The sequence below is a fragment of the Acanthopagrus latus genome, chromosome 9, assembly GCF_904848185.1.
Source record: "Acanthopagrus latus isolate v.2019 chromosome 9, fAcaLat1.1, whole genome shotgun sequence".
In the NCBI taxonomy this organism is placed as follows: Eukaryota; Metazoa; Chordata; class Actinopteri; order Spariformes; family Sparidae; genus Acanthopagrus; species Acanthopagrus latus.
Genome location: NC_051047.1, coordinates 15,494,218 through 15,510,323, shown reverse-complemented (window position 1 = coordinate 15,510,323; position 16,106 = coordinate 15,494,218). Strand labels below are relative to the sequence as shown.

The 16,106-nt window shown below is 39.5% G+C and overlaps 3 protein-coding genes across 6 annotated transcripts; 2 read left to right on the top strand and 1 right to left on the bottom strand.

Annotated features, from left to right (window-relative positions):
- The first annotated feature begins 591 nt into the window (after nt 1–591).
- Nucleotides 592–8,583, top strand: nostrin (nitric oxide synthase trafficking). Of its 4 annotated transcripts, none has more exons than XM_037109572.1 (16): nt 592–662; nt 851–936; nt 1,041–1,124; nt 1,345–1,407; nt 1,515–1,596; nt 1,701–1,763; nt 2,855–2,953; nt 3,041–3,166; nt 3,694–3,792; nt 3,888–4,013; nt 5,368–5,476; nt 5,637–5,725; nt 5,873–5,998; nt 7,556–7,814; nt 7,911–8,003; nt 8,088–8,583. In XM_037109572.1, exons 1-16 carry the CDS (start codon nt 636–638, stop codon nt 8,222–8,224), a joined length of 1,668 nt encoding a protein of 555 aa, XP_036965467.1. In that variant the 5' UTR covers nt 592–635; the 3' UTR covers nt 8,225–8,583. The 4 variants fall into 4 exon arrangements, with proteins under 4 accessions (XP_036965467.1, XP_036965466.1, XP_036965465.1 ...); XM_037109571.1 differs by having other exon boundaries at nt 7,538–7,814; XM_037109570.1 differs by having other exon boundaries at nt 7,911–8,583.
- Nucleotides 8,481–13,096, bottom strand: spc25 (SPC25 component of NDC80 kinetochore complex). Its single transcript, XM_037109579.1, has 7 exons — nt 12,950–13,096; nt 11,113–11,284; nt 10,831–10,896; nt 10,578–10,724; nt 10,337–10,462; nt 10,101–10,199; nt 8,481–9,368 (listed from the first exon to the last, which is right to left on the bottom strand). Exons 2-7 carry the CDS (start codon nt 11,261–11,263, stop codon nt 9,244–9,246), a joined length of 714 nt encoding a protein of 237 aa, XP_036965474.1. The 5' UTR covers nt 11,264–11,284; nt 12,950–13,096; the 3' UTR covers nt 8,481–9,243.
- A 98-nt stretch (nt 13,097–13,194) lies between these two features.
- LOC119025707 (glucose-6-phosphatase 2-like) lies at nt 13,195–15,387 on the top strand. Its single transcript, XM_037109576.1, has 5 exons — nt 13,195–14,115; nt 14,221–14,330; nt 14,417–14,531; nt 14,613–14,734; nt 14,837–15,387. The coding sequence occupies exons 1-5, from the start codon at nt 13,898–13,900 to the stop codon at nt 15,346–15,348; spliced, it is 1,077 nt and encodes a 358-aa protein (XP_036965471.1). The 5' UTR covers nt 13,195–13,897; the 3' UTR covers nt 15,349–15,387.
- The last annotated feature ends 719 nt before the right edge of the window (nt 15,388–16,106 follow it).

The following is a 16,106-nucleotide window of genomic DNA, read 5'->3' as shown; positions in this document are numbered from 1 at the left end:
AACAGAGCTAACGTAGAGTGAATATTGGACTTAACTCCATCAACTGGAGAAATACATGAATCCAAAATAATGCTAATGTTGCTCAGCTGGGTGTGTGAATAGTAAAAATTTTCCTGAATGGTTGTATAATCTTCACACATGATCAAATCTCATTTTTTGTGTTTCAGCTGTTCTCTAGTTACCAAAAGATCAGTTATTGTGAATTGAATGATTACCAAGATTTATCGCTGCAATATACAAAATTGTTTGTATAGGCTAATAACTGATTCAAAAAAGCATTCATACTTTATTTTATAACATTAATTAAAAGCCAATAGTCACCATTTATGAGACCTTAATGAAGGGTGACTTGTTAGAACCTTCTTTTCGACATGAAATAATAAGGCAGTTGTTAGTTCTTCCCAGAGCCTTTCATTTGAGTTCATGTCTTTCGTTTTCTTCATATCAATAGTTGACAAACTTGCCACCCTGCGTGAGTTTACATTATGCAGCTTTTGTTCCCCCCCCCCCCTTCTCTGGAATTTTCCTTTGTATAGTGCCCTGCCAAAAGCTCAGGTGATTTCCGCATGAGTGACTTTGGGAGGAGGCTGGTCAAAGTTCAAAGTCCAAAGTCAACAAACAGCCACAGTCTTAAGATGAGGGATCCTACGAGCACCTGCTCTGTGAGTATCTCTTACAAAAATTACCCTAGCCCAGTTCAGTGTTTCCTTCCTTGGAGTAGCAAATGATAGTTTAACATGAATTTTTCTTGTCATAGCTGCTACGAAAGCTGGTTCTGTATCGGTTTTTAACTCAGGCTTTTACAGCTCCAATGTAAACATCTCATGGAGCCTTGTTCTCTGCATTTCAGTATAACAAACTCTATCAAAATGTTAAACGGCTTTCAAAAAATGGGGAGTACTTCTGCAAAGAACTTATGACTGTCTTTCAGCAAAGGTAGGTTCAACACAGTTGTGGCTTTCAGACTTCACCTCTAATGACACAGGAGTTATTGTTTGACTCAGTTATTGCCTTCTTGCTGCAACCCTCTCCTGTTTCAGGGCTGAGCTGGAGCTAAATTATGCTAAAGGACTCCAAAAACTTGCTGGCAAACTCATCAGGGCCTCTAAAGGAATGTCGAGCAAGTAAGGGACACACCGCTGAATTTCTAATTGGCTCCGTCTTTTGTCTGCTTTGTGTTCAACATGACCTCTTCCTGGGGACTAACTGCCAAGTGGTGTACAGAAATAATGGTATCAGGGGAAATGGCACGCACATAGCAAGCAAGATGTGATCAAAACATAGGCAGGTGCCGGGCCAATTAGCCCACAGCTCTAACCTTTTCATGCTGGCTCCCCCACTCAGTTCCACCTACAGCGCCTGGTGTCATGTGTCAGATGAGATGTACTCAAGAGCAGACGCCCACAGGTAGTTTTCAACCCCAGTTCACTTCAAAGCTGTGCACAGTGTCCACGGAGTCAAGAAATGTCTGAGAGATCTGAAGAGTTAAACACTGTGTTTGGTTCTCCTTTCAGGTCGTTAGGAAACGCGTTTCAGCAAGAAGCCATTCTGGAAATCCGACAAGTCTTTGACGAGCACACTAAGAGGAAGAGGCCTGTACGAAATAGATTTTTTTTTCATTTTTCAGGTGTTTCAGTTTATCTGTTCGAGTTGCCTGCCATTATGTGTCTCTGACCTTTCCTCGCCTTTTCTTTCAATAGCTCGACAGCGCCATTGAAAGAACTGGAAAACTTGTTACTGTTAACTGGAGCGAGCAACTCAAGGTAAAGAATCGTATGATAAGTCAGAGAAAGATACTATTTGTGTGAAAAGACAGAAAAGGATTGCAAAGCAACAAAAGTATTCTGCTTGAACAGGAAGTCGAGAGGCACGCACAAAAACTGGATCAAAAACAATTAACAATTATTATGATCACACTGATCCATCAATCATAATAATGTCAGTGTTACTGTGAATGTTATGGTTAACTTTAAAGGGAGGCCCTGACAATATAGACCTTATAGTGTATTATAGATACTTGCATATTGCATTACAAAGCATACATAATGCATTATTGAGTGGATTTATGCTGGAATGCATTTTGATGACTTAACAAATTCAAGGATTATAGCAGTGTGTTGTCAGTCTGTCCATTTTATAAGGTTGAGGTTTGTAAGTCTTTGAAACATCTTGGAATTGTTGAGAAGTTGTCGCAAGTAGCTATACGCACACTCGTTGCTCTTTAAGGACACTGTAAAGTTAACTGGTTCAGTGTGAAGATTGGCAGGAGCGACTGGGATGTTTGAATTTACCAGTTTCACAAAAGAAAAACTTCTGGCTGTAGATACAAAACAGCAAATATCATCAGATTACAATAATACAGGAGCTTTGACACAGTATTATGAAAGTGTTTTTTGTTTTTTTTTACTCGCACACACACACGGTTTCATGAGCTTCCAACCACAAACAGATAAGAGACGTGTCAGGAGAGGTCAAGAAACCTGCAGGCTTATAAAATGTACCCATCCTTTCAGAAAAAAAGAACAAAGTGTTTCATTTAGCTCAGTTTGTGTGTTAAATGCAGTGTAGGAGTGCACTTTATGTTTCATGTAATAAGGGCACAGTCTGTGCTTCAGATGGGCCTCATTTGTGATGTCCAAGGTGCAGGATGGTGCCCTTGTTTATACGTGTGGAGATATTTACCCTGTTTGTTCTTTCAGTCTGAATCTATTAATATATTGTTGCTTGTTCACATGTTGGTACTGTCTTGTAATCGGGCTAAGAACTTCATAGTGTGTGACTCTTTGAAAAGAATACACACCACATTACATCAGTAATTACTTTGCTGATTTTTGTGTTTCCTCTTCTAAAACAGACAAAGAAGAAATTGGGTGGACTAACACGGGAGCATGAGGCATTGTTCAACTTTGTTGAGAACAACAAGCAGATTTGCACAGAAAAAGAAAAACAAAAGGCAAAAGTGCTTTTCACATCAAATACATGTTCTGTTTGGAAATGTTGCCAAAGACTGATAAGATTTTTTTGTTGTTGTTTACTACAGATGTTGAACAGGCTGACCAAGTCAGCAGAGTTGCAGACGCGGGTGGATGAGGAGTACTTTAAAATCAACATGGAGGGTCATCAGATGAGACTCAAGTTAGAAAACACACTGAAAAACTGCTTTCAGGTGCGGAGAAAAATCCTTCATAACTCTTCCTCTTCTTAGTGTCTTGCTCAAGGATGCCTCATTTACGAGTTGAAGAGTTGAACAACCAAACGTTTGGTTGCAGAAAATGTTGTGGGAAAGTAAAAAATGAATGCCAAGAAAAAAGATAACTGGTTAATTAATGCAAAAACATAAATCTATGATAGATACTATAAACAATAATTAATTATTATATTTTCAATATTTTAGGGGGGTTAATCGGAAATCATTTTGATGTATTTTTTTAAAGCAATTTTAAAATTTATTTTTTTATTTTTTTTTATTTTTTGGAAGTTTCGGTCCTCCATAGTTTGGAGCACCAAACTACCACAGTCCACTCAGCGTATATTATGCATCTTCCTTCATACTGCATTCTCTGAGATGTGAATGTTGTTACATAATTGTTAATACATTCTTCAAAGAGTAAATGACAATGACCGAGTGAGTCTGAATAGGGATTGGATGTGCTACAACGAAAGTATCACAGCGCCTCTTTCCATCTTTTTCAGATCATACAGGAGCTGGAGAAACAGCGTATTGAGGTTCTGTGCAACATTTTGAACAGATACAACCTCCAAATGTCCAGCTTCGGGCAGACTCTCAAACATGTGAGCATTCATCCTCACCTGCGTCCTTCTCATGAGTGTCCCTTAAATCCGTCGATGGATATTATAACTTGTACACACACTTTTTCCACTTGCAGGGCCAACGACAGATAGAACAGGCAGTCCAGAGGGTGGACATGGATAAAGACATACAAGTCCTGACTGAAGAAAACAGCATCACAGCCGATGATAATGTCGCAGAGTTTCTAATGGCTGATTACTTTGTAAGTCTATTTTACTTTTTTATTTGTGCTCTGAGACTCCAGAGAGGAGCTTGTCTGCAGGCCACAGACTCATTCAGTGACTCATCCCCATCAAAGACATACTCAGTCATCACTGCGGGGGGTGTCTTTTTAATGTGAGCCACACTTAAAAAGATGAATTCCTCATTTTGAGTGTGCTCTGATGTAAATGTAATGTTTTTAGGGTGGGTTTTTTTTTTTTTTTTACATCTTTTTAGTGGTTTAAACTTTAAATTATGCAGCTGTCAGATTGGTTGCACAGTCAATAGAATGTACTTGATTTAAAGGATAAGTCCACCTACATATTGAAATTGTCTCAGTATCTCTTCATCCCCATGATGAGGGGAGGTCTGGGCAAGTTACGTAGAAATATAAAACATTTCTGGAGCTTCACAACAAAACAGAGTTTCAACGGAAGTAGATGGGGACTTGTTTTAAAGGTGTTATTGAAAACATTCAGCCATTAAATGTGGCCTTCCAGCTCCCCTCTTCCACTGAGTTCACGTTACAACAACACTGTTGTTCGAACTTTCTCGCCCCTCAGGTGGTTGCCAGTTTGTTACTAACATTGCTCATGCTAGCTTGAAGAGGTTAACAGTGCTAAATAACGTTGTGAAAATCACCTAGGTAATGTTATTGTTGCTATTGCTACCTAATGTTAACGTTATTGCTAGATTGTTAGGGACCATGCAAAACATATACAGCTCGTCCAGTGTAATCCAAGTGTCAGGAAACCTCAAGATTCTAACTTGATTTGAAAAGACGTTTTCTTAAAAAAACATTTTTAAAGCTGAAATCTTAACGGTAGCTGCTAAGCTAAAAGCGTTAAGGTGCAACCTACCTGAAGTGGTAAATAAGCTCCTTACAAACCATTTGGGGATTTTGGGCTTTTCCTCAACTTGGATAACACAACGATGAGCTTTGCGGAGCCTTTTTTGTGGGGGGTTGTTTTGTTTTTTTACATTTTAAAACAAGTCCCCATCTGTTTTAGTCGTTCATGAGAATGCTGCAACGCTGTTTTGCTGTGTAGCTCCAGAGATGTTTTCACTAAGAAACTTCACCTGACATCACATCAGCACAGAATTGGGTAGATAATGACTGACTGTTTCATTTTCGGGTGAACTTTTCCTTTAATGTTATATCCTGTAAATGAATATGCAGAGCAGAAGTGACAATGGCTTGTTCGTGATATTTCCAGGAACTCGCTTTGAATTCAAATTAATTCAAACACACAAAAGAGCCTGCAGCTTTGGCATGCATAGCATCAATGGTGTATTTTAACCACCACGGATACTGATGGGATAAATCCATGTTATCTGTACTCTGAATGCATTAGGAGGAGGACAGCAAATCACTGATGGACAAAGACCGAAGAAAGGAGGCCATCAAACTCAAACTCCAGCGTCTGGATGACACCATTACAAAAACAAAGAAGGACCGCGAAGGCAAGTTCAGTACATTACCCGTGGAATAATGCATTAGAATTACACAATATAATCTGATGGAGACGGTAAAAATGTGTCTTTCAGTATAACTCAGTGATTCATGGCGGCTATTGTTACGTAAGGTCATTCATTTGTCTCTAAATCGACATTCTGGCTGCAGGAGTTGAGAAGCTGATGAAAACGTACGCCGAAAATCCATCTTTCTCCAACCAAAAGAACCTTGAGGAAACAGAACAGCAGCTAGACGAGGTAAACAGGACGGATGGATGGTGTGTGTGTGTGTGTGTGTGTGTGTGTGTGTGTGTGTGTGTGTGTGTGTGCAGATGGATGTTTACTTTAATTGATTATACATCAGATTTGCTGAAGTGTTCACTAACGTCATCTTGTTGCCTGTAGATTACTCTAAAACTGGATCTCCTGGAGGCCACGCACTACAAACTCTCTGTGTCGTTGTCCGATTTAGAGGGGACAGAAAAGTCCTTTCACCGATTCAAAGACAGCATTGTGAAATGGAAAGATAAGGTAAGACTGGATTGTCTTCAGTGGATGAGGTATGACCTGGGGGGGATAAAAGGTATGTTCTGTGGTAGTGGTAGTCAATTTGTTTAAAGGAGCAAATGTGACATGTTTAAATGGGGGGTGAGAGAGTAAATGTATTCCTCATTAGGTGACAGCAGTCTCAAGAATACATTAAAAGCAGATCTGAACCAGAGTGGGATACTGAACTGGTTATATTGGACAAATGGTGAAAGAAGTAGAATATCTCCTTTCTCTGGATTAAAGGATAATATCACTATTTTTATGTCCAATTTTCAAATGGGGACAATCATAGGCATTGGGTTTATTTAAACCATCCCAGAGCTGGTGATTGTTGCAACAGAGGGAAGACGAACCAAGATGGTTTGAGGTTTTATTTTGTTTGTTCGAGGACAAATTTATTTATCTCTTCAAATGGAGTCTAGTTTATTAGCAGCTGTTTCTGGTAAAACTAAAAGGATGCTCTTCTTTGAGCACCACGTATATCCATGTTTTCACAATGTTTTTATAATTCTCAGCCTGTCAGAGCCAAAAACAACAACTTTAAGTGGACATGCTTTGACGCTGTGCAGCTGCCCTTAAGGATTACACTGCAGCCCATACAACAGTTGCTGGCTGCAGCAGTCTCACTCAATACTGGACCAAGCTACCTTTAAAAAAGGACAACGTGAAAAGTGTGTTCTCACTTTAGTTCACATATGTGTTAGAATTGTGTGAGGCCTCAGATATATCAGGACAACAATTCCCGACCTGTTTGGTAAACATCAACAACAGCTGTCTTGTTTCAAATGGGTTTTTTAATACATTTTAAACTGGATGTCACCTCGAGACTTTTCACGTTAGGTACGCTTGTTTCGTACTGTGCCAGAGTATAATTGCCCCACTCCGCTCTCCCATGCAGACTCAGTCCATTTCTGTGTTTCGGTAGACTTGCTTTCTCACCTGTGGTGAACCCAGGTACACATAAATGTATTTGAGACCCCCCCTTCAAGTAGAGCCAGTGCACTTGTTTTCACACTAATCAAACGAACTGAACTGTGTCAGAAAACAGCGTTTTAATTAAATGTTGTCGAGCTGAAGAGATGCTCTGGCCTCCAAAGCTTGTTCTCCAAAAAAGATACACTATCATGATTTTAGTGACTAGTTTGTCAGTCACAATGAAAACTGTGATGTAAAATGTTATCATGCATTGTAGTCATGAATTGTATCGCAATCACAATATCTGTCAGAAATAATCCGCTATCACTTTTTCAACCATATTGTGCAGTCCAGGTTTGCATTTACACAAGAACTTGCAAGCTGGATGTTGTGTATAACTCAAGTCAATTGCATTTATACAGCCAGAAACCACAAATCTAGGTTTGATCTTTAGAACTTTAGAAGTTCATATGAGGAGAACTTCCCTCCTTGATGACAATTAGTTTAAACTAATGCTTAATCAGAACTTGCAGAGTCAGAAATCACTGTTATGTTCCTACAATGTTCACATTTCCAAAGACAAATCACTTAGTGAAAACATAACAGTCTATTTTTATGTCTAAGGACTGTGAGCACAGTGTCGTTCAGCTGACTCGTCCAGTCAAACTCAGGAGGACCCCATTCAGATCCCGACAGTCACTGAGAGCTTCCATCATTTACAAAGGCCCGGCTCAGTTTGTGACCCAACAGTCTACAGAGGCTCCACCAGGCGCTGATGACCCGGTTACTCCCACAGCTACAACGCAAGAAACTGTGGCTGCAGAGTGCAGCAGTACCGTCAACGGAGCACTGCCTCACGCTGATGATGACGACAAAGAACAAGGTAAATATGTCAACACACATATTTATTTGTAATCATTGCGTTAAAAAATGTACAAAAATGAAATTAAAGCAATGGAAAAACATCAACATCGAACAGGTCAAGTCACACCAGAGTCGAGCAGTATAGGACAATGCAAAGCCCTGTACAACTTCACACCCGAGCAGGACGATGAGCTGACTTTAAAAGAAGGTGAGTGGCAACTCAGCTGCAGACGATCTAAAACAGCAGAGGTTTTATTAACTATATCTAATAAAAAATATTTGTGTTTCACAGGAGATCTTCTAGACATTTACACAAAGGAAGAGAATGGATGGTGGTTTGGAGAACTCAACGGGAAGACGGGCCATTTCCCATCGACCTACGTTGAAGAGCTGCCTGTGTTAACCAAAGTCAAATCATCTGATGCCTGAATGAGTCCCAAAACCCACCCTGAATCAGATTGAATGAAAAGATTAAAGGCAACAACTGTGTTTGAACAGAAAATATGTACTGCTTTAAAATGGTTAATGAAAACTATTTAAATAAGACACGCGTCTCTGTTGTAAAACAGGATCTAGGATTTTTGGTCATTGCTCTCCCAAGAGTCATATTGTTTGTAAATGCTGCACCCAATTATTTTTTCTTTCATTATTTAAGCCACTTTGTGTACAGAAGAAGAACAAGCACTGAAATAAATATGTATTTTATTGGATTAATATCATTAACGTTGATTAAAAATGAGAAAGTAAAACTAATGACATGACAATAAATGAAAACTTTTTACACTGTCTCTAAATTGTTTTATTTTACTATATTTTGAGCTGCAACACTTGGTCAATTAACTGGTCGGTCAAAAAAAATAGTAACTGTTGACCATTTTGATGATAGCCTAATTATTTCAGTCACTTTTCAACCATAAATGTAAAATATTTGCCAGTTCCAGCTTCTCAAACGTAAAGATTTGCTCCCTTTCCATGTCATTTATGAAAGAAAATAAAAGGGTCTGTTAGTTTAAAAAGAGCAAGTTGAAGACGTCACTTTGGGCCCTGAGAGGTTACGATGAGCATTTTCTTGACTAAATGATTAATCAATTAATCGTGATGATTAAGCAGATTAACCAATTCTGAAAATAATCCTTAGTTGCAGCCTTAAATGTATTTGTTTTTTATTTGATTAAGTGCAACATCTATAGTTAACGCGTACATTTTTTTAGGAATAAGAGAGACACAAATTTCAATGAGTTGTCACCATTTCCATTAGAACTGCTCTCGTAATGCCAAATACATAGTGAACTGCAAAAAGATCATTCTCAAAAATAATGAGAGACGACGCTTGTACATACAATTAACAGCAGAATATATGCGGTAAAGTCTTGACAAGGCAGGCTGTGCTCCTTCCTGACATCAGTCCATATTACAGGAAGAACTTCACTGTACAGTTCCCTCCATTCTCAGCGGCGTGCCTGAGAGATGAATTCCTTCCTGACGTTTGCAAGGAATGCTGGTAAATTGTTGGTCTCCTGAAGCCGGCTCTCCAACACTGGCAAACACTCAAGCACGGGGTCACTTGACACAACTGTACAAAATAAAGATTTGTATTAAAACAAGCCATTTACAGTGGTAGCTGCAGGATAAGGCTAGTGGTTTTTAATTATTTTTATTAGTGTCAATAAATCCAATGAAAGACCAAAACCAGCAATGCATCAGAGCCGATGTCGGGGCCAGCGGTGCAACAAAATTACAAGTCGCAATATTAGTGAGAGATGTGTTCAAAAAACGCTGTTTCGTCATAACAAAGGTTCCTCTTATGCAGGCGCAGAGCGTACAGGCTACTTTCCCGTCAACTGTAGTCTTTCCCGTGTGTTCACCTGCAACTGTCTTGCTGAGACACAGGCGACACAGATGTTAACTCTGATATGTTTTTGGTGTGGGCTCTTAGTCCATTTCTCAATAACTTTTGACATCACTGCCCTGTCCCTGCAGCACTAATCACTATGGCCATTAAATCCTACTGAAACATCAGTGTTTAAAAAATTGTCATAGGTAGTTTTACTATTAAAATACACAGCAGTTCCCAGCTGGGCACTTTTGCTTTGAGCAAACATTCAAACATGAATACATTCTGCATTTGGAGGGAACTGTTTTCATTCGTTTAGTAGGTTTGTTATTTTTGGTGTTTTGCAATGGTAACAGAAATATAGAATGAAGGGGAAAAATGTATACCAATGAGTCTGATTGCATTAAAACTCACAAAAATTTGGCCATAACAGTATCGTCTTGAGATATACTGTAAATGTGTTTAACTTACTCTGGTATGCTCCGTCTTCTCTGATCCCCATTGTGACCACGTAGGCGCTGTCCTGATCCGAAGGGTTGATATTCCGGAAAACAAACTGCAGCTTTTCACCTTGACAAGGACAACAACACAAACAGATTCTGTAAACAATTGCTATTAGTGTAATGTATGAAAACAGTGATTCATAACATCACCAGGGCTCAAGAAAAATACTGAACCTGGAATGAACACATATATGTTTGACCCACCTTTAACCAACTGTGTTTTGCCGAGGATTGTTCGTATCTCCATCCCCAAATGATCCTGAAAGACTAGTCGGGCTTTCCCAAGATTCCTCAGTCTGTCTTTGTTTGCTTTATTTTGAGATTCAATTACTGAATGGAGAGCAAGAAAAGAATCAAGTGTAGGGGTCAATTACTCAATATTCTACCGTCACAAATCAAGATAAGTGATTTAAACCATTAATTTTATTTTTAAATATCCACTTACGCTCTTTTCTCTTGGCTTGCTCTTCTCTGAGTTTCTCTATCTTCTGGATGATGTCGTCTTTCTGCATCTCCTTCTGCTGAATCTCAGACACCATCCCAGAGATGGCATGCCGTTTCTCTTTCAATGACGTATTTATTTGTTCAAGGTCTGGTGGACAAATATTACATTCAGGTTAAAATAAAATACAGCATATACTGAGCCACACATGTAAGGCACAGATGCAATGCTTTGTGGCCTGATGCATAAAACTCACCTTTTTTGAATGCCTGTATTGTCTCAAACAGCATGTCATCGTCCTTACATTTCTTTAGACAAGTATCTGCACCAAAAGGGAAAAAACAACATCCACTCTTATTAATGCTGTGGGAATTTAATGTATAATGCAGTGTTAATGCTGTAAATGTATTGTTCACTGTATGAAGTATAAGGACAAACACTGTTGACTATTTGAATATGGACCTCAGGGAGAGTAGTTACAGCCAAAGCAACAATAAAAGGGGAGCCCAATAAAGAATAAATAATATCTCAATCATACCTAGTGCCGACTTCACGAACTGTCTGTGGGACTGGCACAGCTCTGTGGTCGTGTCAATAATCTCCCCATATGTCTTCAGGTGTTTGTTGTGAATCTCCTCCATCGCATTAGAGAACCTGTCACTCATGTTTGGATCAGTAATGGACGTCATGATGATCGGATATCAGACAATCTGTAAGAACAGCAACAGACAAGACAATGCTAATCATGATAAAATAACAATTGTAATCTTACTTCCCACAGCACTTTCTCATCTTATGTCACCACTTTTTCTGTGATGTATGTGTTTAATGTCTGGCTGCAAACCAAATTTCCCCTGGGATGATAAGAAAGTGCAGGTTGAAGCTGAGAAACAAAGACAAAGAAGCCAGTGTTTCACAAAGCTGTTGACATGCAGCCGACTTACTGTAAGAAACTACTGTTATATAAAGACAAGGGCACCTTGCACACACTCATTGTTAAATGGGTTTTTGATTCTGATTTTTGGAGAACATTTTAGTGTTTCACAACAGACCTTATATAAAAGGCATCAGTACACTGAAACAACAAACTTCACTGTGAATTTTATAATACCGAATCAGCCAAAGCACTTTTTTTCTGCAATATGGTCTGTAAAAACAAAGTTTTCATTAGAGCCTGACCAATATATCAGTTGTCTGATGCATTACTGGCCAATATTGGCCCCATCACAGATATATCAATATTGCTGTGTGTGTTACCAGATATGCGCTCATTTTTAAAAACTTTTTTTTATTATAATGCAGGAAAAAGATGTTAGAAAAAATGTATATGTATTAAATGACCAGTGAAATTTACTATTCAAGTGCACTGATGTGATTTTAGACAATGTATTTTATTGTTAATCTGTAAACATCCTGGCTTTTCTTATCTTTGACACAAATGTTTGAAAACAACATTTGGCCCATCGCATATAATTTGTGTATACTGGCCAACCTATTGGTACCAGCATCAGTCCCAAAAACTGAGTAGCAGTCGGGCTCTAGTTTTCATATCAGCCAACATATCAATGTCATGTCAATATATCAACAATAGGACAGCATTGGCCAAAGGATATATTGGCTTCACTCTAATAAACCATTGTTTTTAAAGAACACAATGCTTGTTGTTAAATTCTTTAACATATATACACAGCAAACCTGTATGGGTGTATAAATATATATAAATTACCAATAAAGTGAAAAACAAAGACATAAGAGACCTTTCTCAGTTGAGCATACAGTAAAGAGACTGTACGAAACAAATGAAAGCTTCAAGACAGCAAGTGGACCTTTAGATGAGATTGTTGTGTTCAACGTGAAGAAGCCAAAAAGAAATACATGGGCTATGGATGACGCCATAACATCAATGTCAGCAGATCTAGCTGCTTGACAGCCGAGCAAACATCCAGCAAATGAAGACTGCAGGATACGGACGACAGCTCGGAAAATAATCAAGCAACCAAACTTTAGCAAGCTTTCATAAAACATCAGCAGCCTTCAACTTCCATGACAAGCTAGTCAAGCTAACTAGCGTTACCTTAGAAAACAATGAGTCGTGTCTGGGTTAAGTATCACCAGTTAAAACTTAGTTACGGCGCACAAATCTCACTATGTGGCCTCACCACTCCGCACTGTTTAACATGAATACGTAATGTAACGTTTGAAAGTTTGACAACATGATCCATGTCGACGCTAACATTTGCTAGCAAACACGAGCGGCTAGCTAACCGTTACTTGCCCACCACTCGCGTTACTTACGCTAGAAAATTAAAACCAACTGACTCCTTTGCAGTTTGATTAAGTGGGATGTTTCGTTTAAATATCGAGGCAATACTCACGCGTTTTTAGTGTGCGGCCGTCGATTAAGTATGTTTGATTTAACTTCCGTCTTGCTCCTGATCCTGTCGTTATTTTCAAAAATCCGCGGTCTGTACGGCGGGGGGCGGGGACTGGACACCGGAAGTGACGTTTCTTTATTTTTCTTCCGCTTTCAAGTCAGCTAATGTAAATAATTTTAACAACTCAGATGGACTGTGATTTCTTCTCCATGACTTGAATAGAAAATGTGACTACTATTTTTTTTACAATGTTACTTCCTGCTTAACATTAAAGTGCATCAGAGACTGACAACTACCTTTAGCGTGCAAGTCTTTGTTGCGATTTTGTACCACCTTGTGGTGAATCTGGGGAAGTTCAAGTGGGCCCAAACTACTCAACATCAAGTTCCAAATATTGTTTTAGTAGTAGTATGATATCCTTTTTTATATGTACATATATAAAAGTGCTCATAAAAAACTACGCTGTTTTAAAGAGGAGAGGGAGGTATGGTGATGACGGGTCGACTCTGTGTGCCAGATGGGACGGTGTCATTCACTCACAGTATTATGGGAAGCCCATTTTGTTGCCACGCTCACGCAGAATGAGAATATTAATGAGGCTGAATGGATCCAGGGGGTTACGAGGTTCACCGTCTCTTTCAGTGTGTACAATGGCTAATATGTAACGACGGTAAAAGCAATGATCTGTAAAACATCTGATGGCTGCACAGTCGGGGGGTAAACAGTTTTTGGAACAGCTCTTAAAATGCTGAGCTCTCACGACTTGGGAACACATCATTTTATTCCATGTGGGTCCAATCTGGAGAGCTTGCAGCTGTTGCCATGGCTCTGTTTAATGATTTATGATGGCAGGGTGAGATATAAAGCTCTATCTCAGACGGGGAAGGGGTTTGTGGTGTTTTGACTGGTGCCGAAGAAGCAGCTGCTGGACGCGGGCACACAGAAAGGATGGATTTTGTCTACAGCAGTGGCGTGCTGGTTATACAGCACATCCAGAACAACTATAGGGAATACCACGACTTCCTCAACTTTATGTCAACTGTGGGAGACCCTCGTAATATTTTCTCTGTTTATTTCCCCCTCTGGTTCCATCTCAGTCATAATGTGGGCATCAAGATGATATGGGTGGCTGTTATTGGAGACTGGCTAAATCTCGTTTTCAAATGGTAAACCAGCACTGTGGTATAGCTGGGGTTTTTTTTCTTTTTTCTTCTTTTTTTTTTTTTGTATTTTGCATGTTTGTAGACTTTAATGTGATACTTGTCTTTCAGGATTCTGTTTGGCCACCGACCTTACTGGTGGGTGCAAGAGACTATGTTCTACCAGAACGATTCATTCCCGCACTTGGAGCAATTCCACATCACATGTGAAACAGGGCCAGGTTAGCATGTAAATTTTAGCTCATGCCATCAAAAAGGGGCATTATCAAGCACTATCAAACACTCTCTTTGATATGTCCTTATGCAGGAAGTCCGTCCGGTCATGCCATGGGCTCATCTTGTGTGTGGTACGTGATGATCACCTCTGCTCTCAACTTCACCAGGCCTGCCTCCTCTGTCACTTCTCTGCAAAGATTCCAAAGGTGGGTACTTGTTTTGTATTGCACCCTTACATCGCTGGCTTCTTCATCACTGGTTGTGTCTGAATATTCTCAATATTGCAGGTTTCGTCTTCTGAGGTCTTGCCTGTGGATGGCTTTTTGGGTAGTTCAGATAAGTGTCTGCATCTCCAGGGTTTTCATCGCGACCCATTTCCCACACCAGGTCATCCTCGGTCTCTTAGCCGGTGAGTGTCACCTTGCTGCCACAAATATCCAGAGCTGCTTTGTTACATGCAATAGCTGTGTATGTTGTAATCAATCATTCTATTTTTGTCCACAATGTGTAGGTATGCTGGTTGCGGAGGCGTTCAATCACATCCCCTCAATCTACAATGCAAGCTTGAAAGTGTACCTCCAGACCAATGTTTGTCTTTTCTCCTTTGCCGGTTGCTTTTATCTGATCCTCAAATCGACAGAGCTCGATCCACTGTGGTCAGTAACTAAAGCCAAGAGGTGGTGTGCTAACCCAGACTGGATCCATCTCGACACAACGCCTTTTGCCGGTCTGGTGAGAAACCTGGGAGCCCTGTTCGGTTTGGGCCTGGCGGTGAACTCTCAGATGTTCATCCAGAGCTGCAAGGGGAAGAACGGCTACAAAACCCGATTCAAGCTCATGTGTGTGACTGCAACTCTTACATCTCTGCAGGTGTATGACTTCATCAAAATGCCCACGAACACCGAAGTCGTGTTCTACATTTTATCGTTTTGTAAGAGTGCTTCAGTTCCTCTCGGTGTGGTTGCAGTCATTCCTTACTGTGTACATTTGCTGATCGGAGACGAGGACCGCAAAATAGCTTAGAATATGGGGGGATTGTGAGGTTCTTGTAACATTGTGTTACATGTCAAATGGGTCAGGTCCACAGACAAGTGGAGACATATATACCACCTGCCTAACTGTCGTTGTCACATAAGCACTGAAACTGCATTAAATGCCAAGACACATTACATTACTTGGTTAGAATTGGTTAGAAGTAAACATGTTTTTATGTTTTTGAACTTTAAATGATGAACATAGCAGAGTACGATGTATAGCCTGAGTTTACCTTTGTTTAGTTCGTTTTACATGTACAGTATAACCCTCTGAAAGAGAATATATGTGACGCGTTAGTGACATGATGTGATGGATTGCTGTAAATAAAACTGGAGATTTGTATCAATTTGAAAGTCACTGTTTTTTATTTATTAAAGAGTTTTGGAAAGTTATATGGAAATGCTATCCATGTTATATTATACATTCATTTTTTATTTTTGCATTTCACTTTTCCCCTGAGCAACTTTAATTTTCTTTACAATCTGAGCACAGCACACAATTCAGTGTCTTGCTTAAGCATTTCTTGAAATGTACACAATAAAGTGCCAAACAAATGTTAGATTTGAATAAAAGCATGAGAGAACAATACTGTTTTCTTCTTCTTTCCCTTCTTTCTTTTCCCATCAGCCTGGCATTTCATCAAGAATACTAAATTAGGGCATGTTGTAAAAGTATTTTATCAAACTTTGAATTGCTGCTCAGCTGGAAACATAAATTATACTCGATATTTCAATCAAGCTGCTATA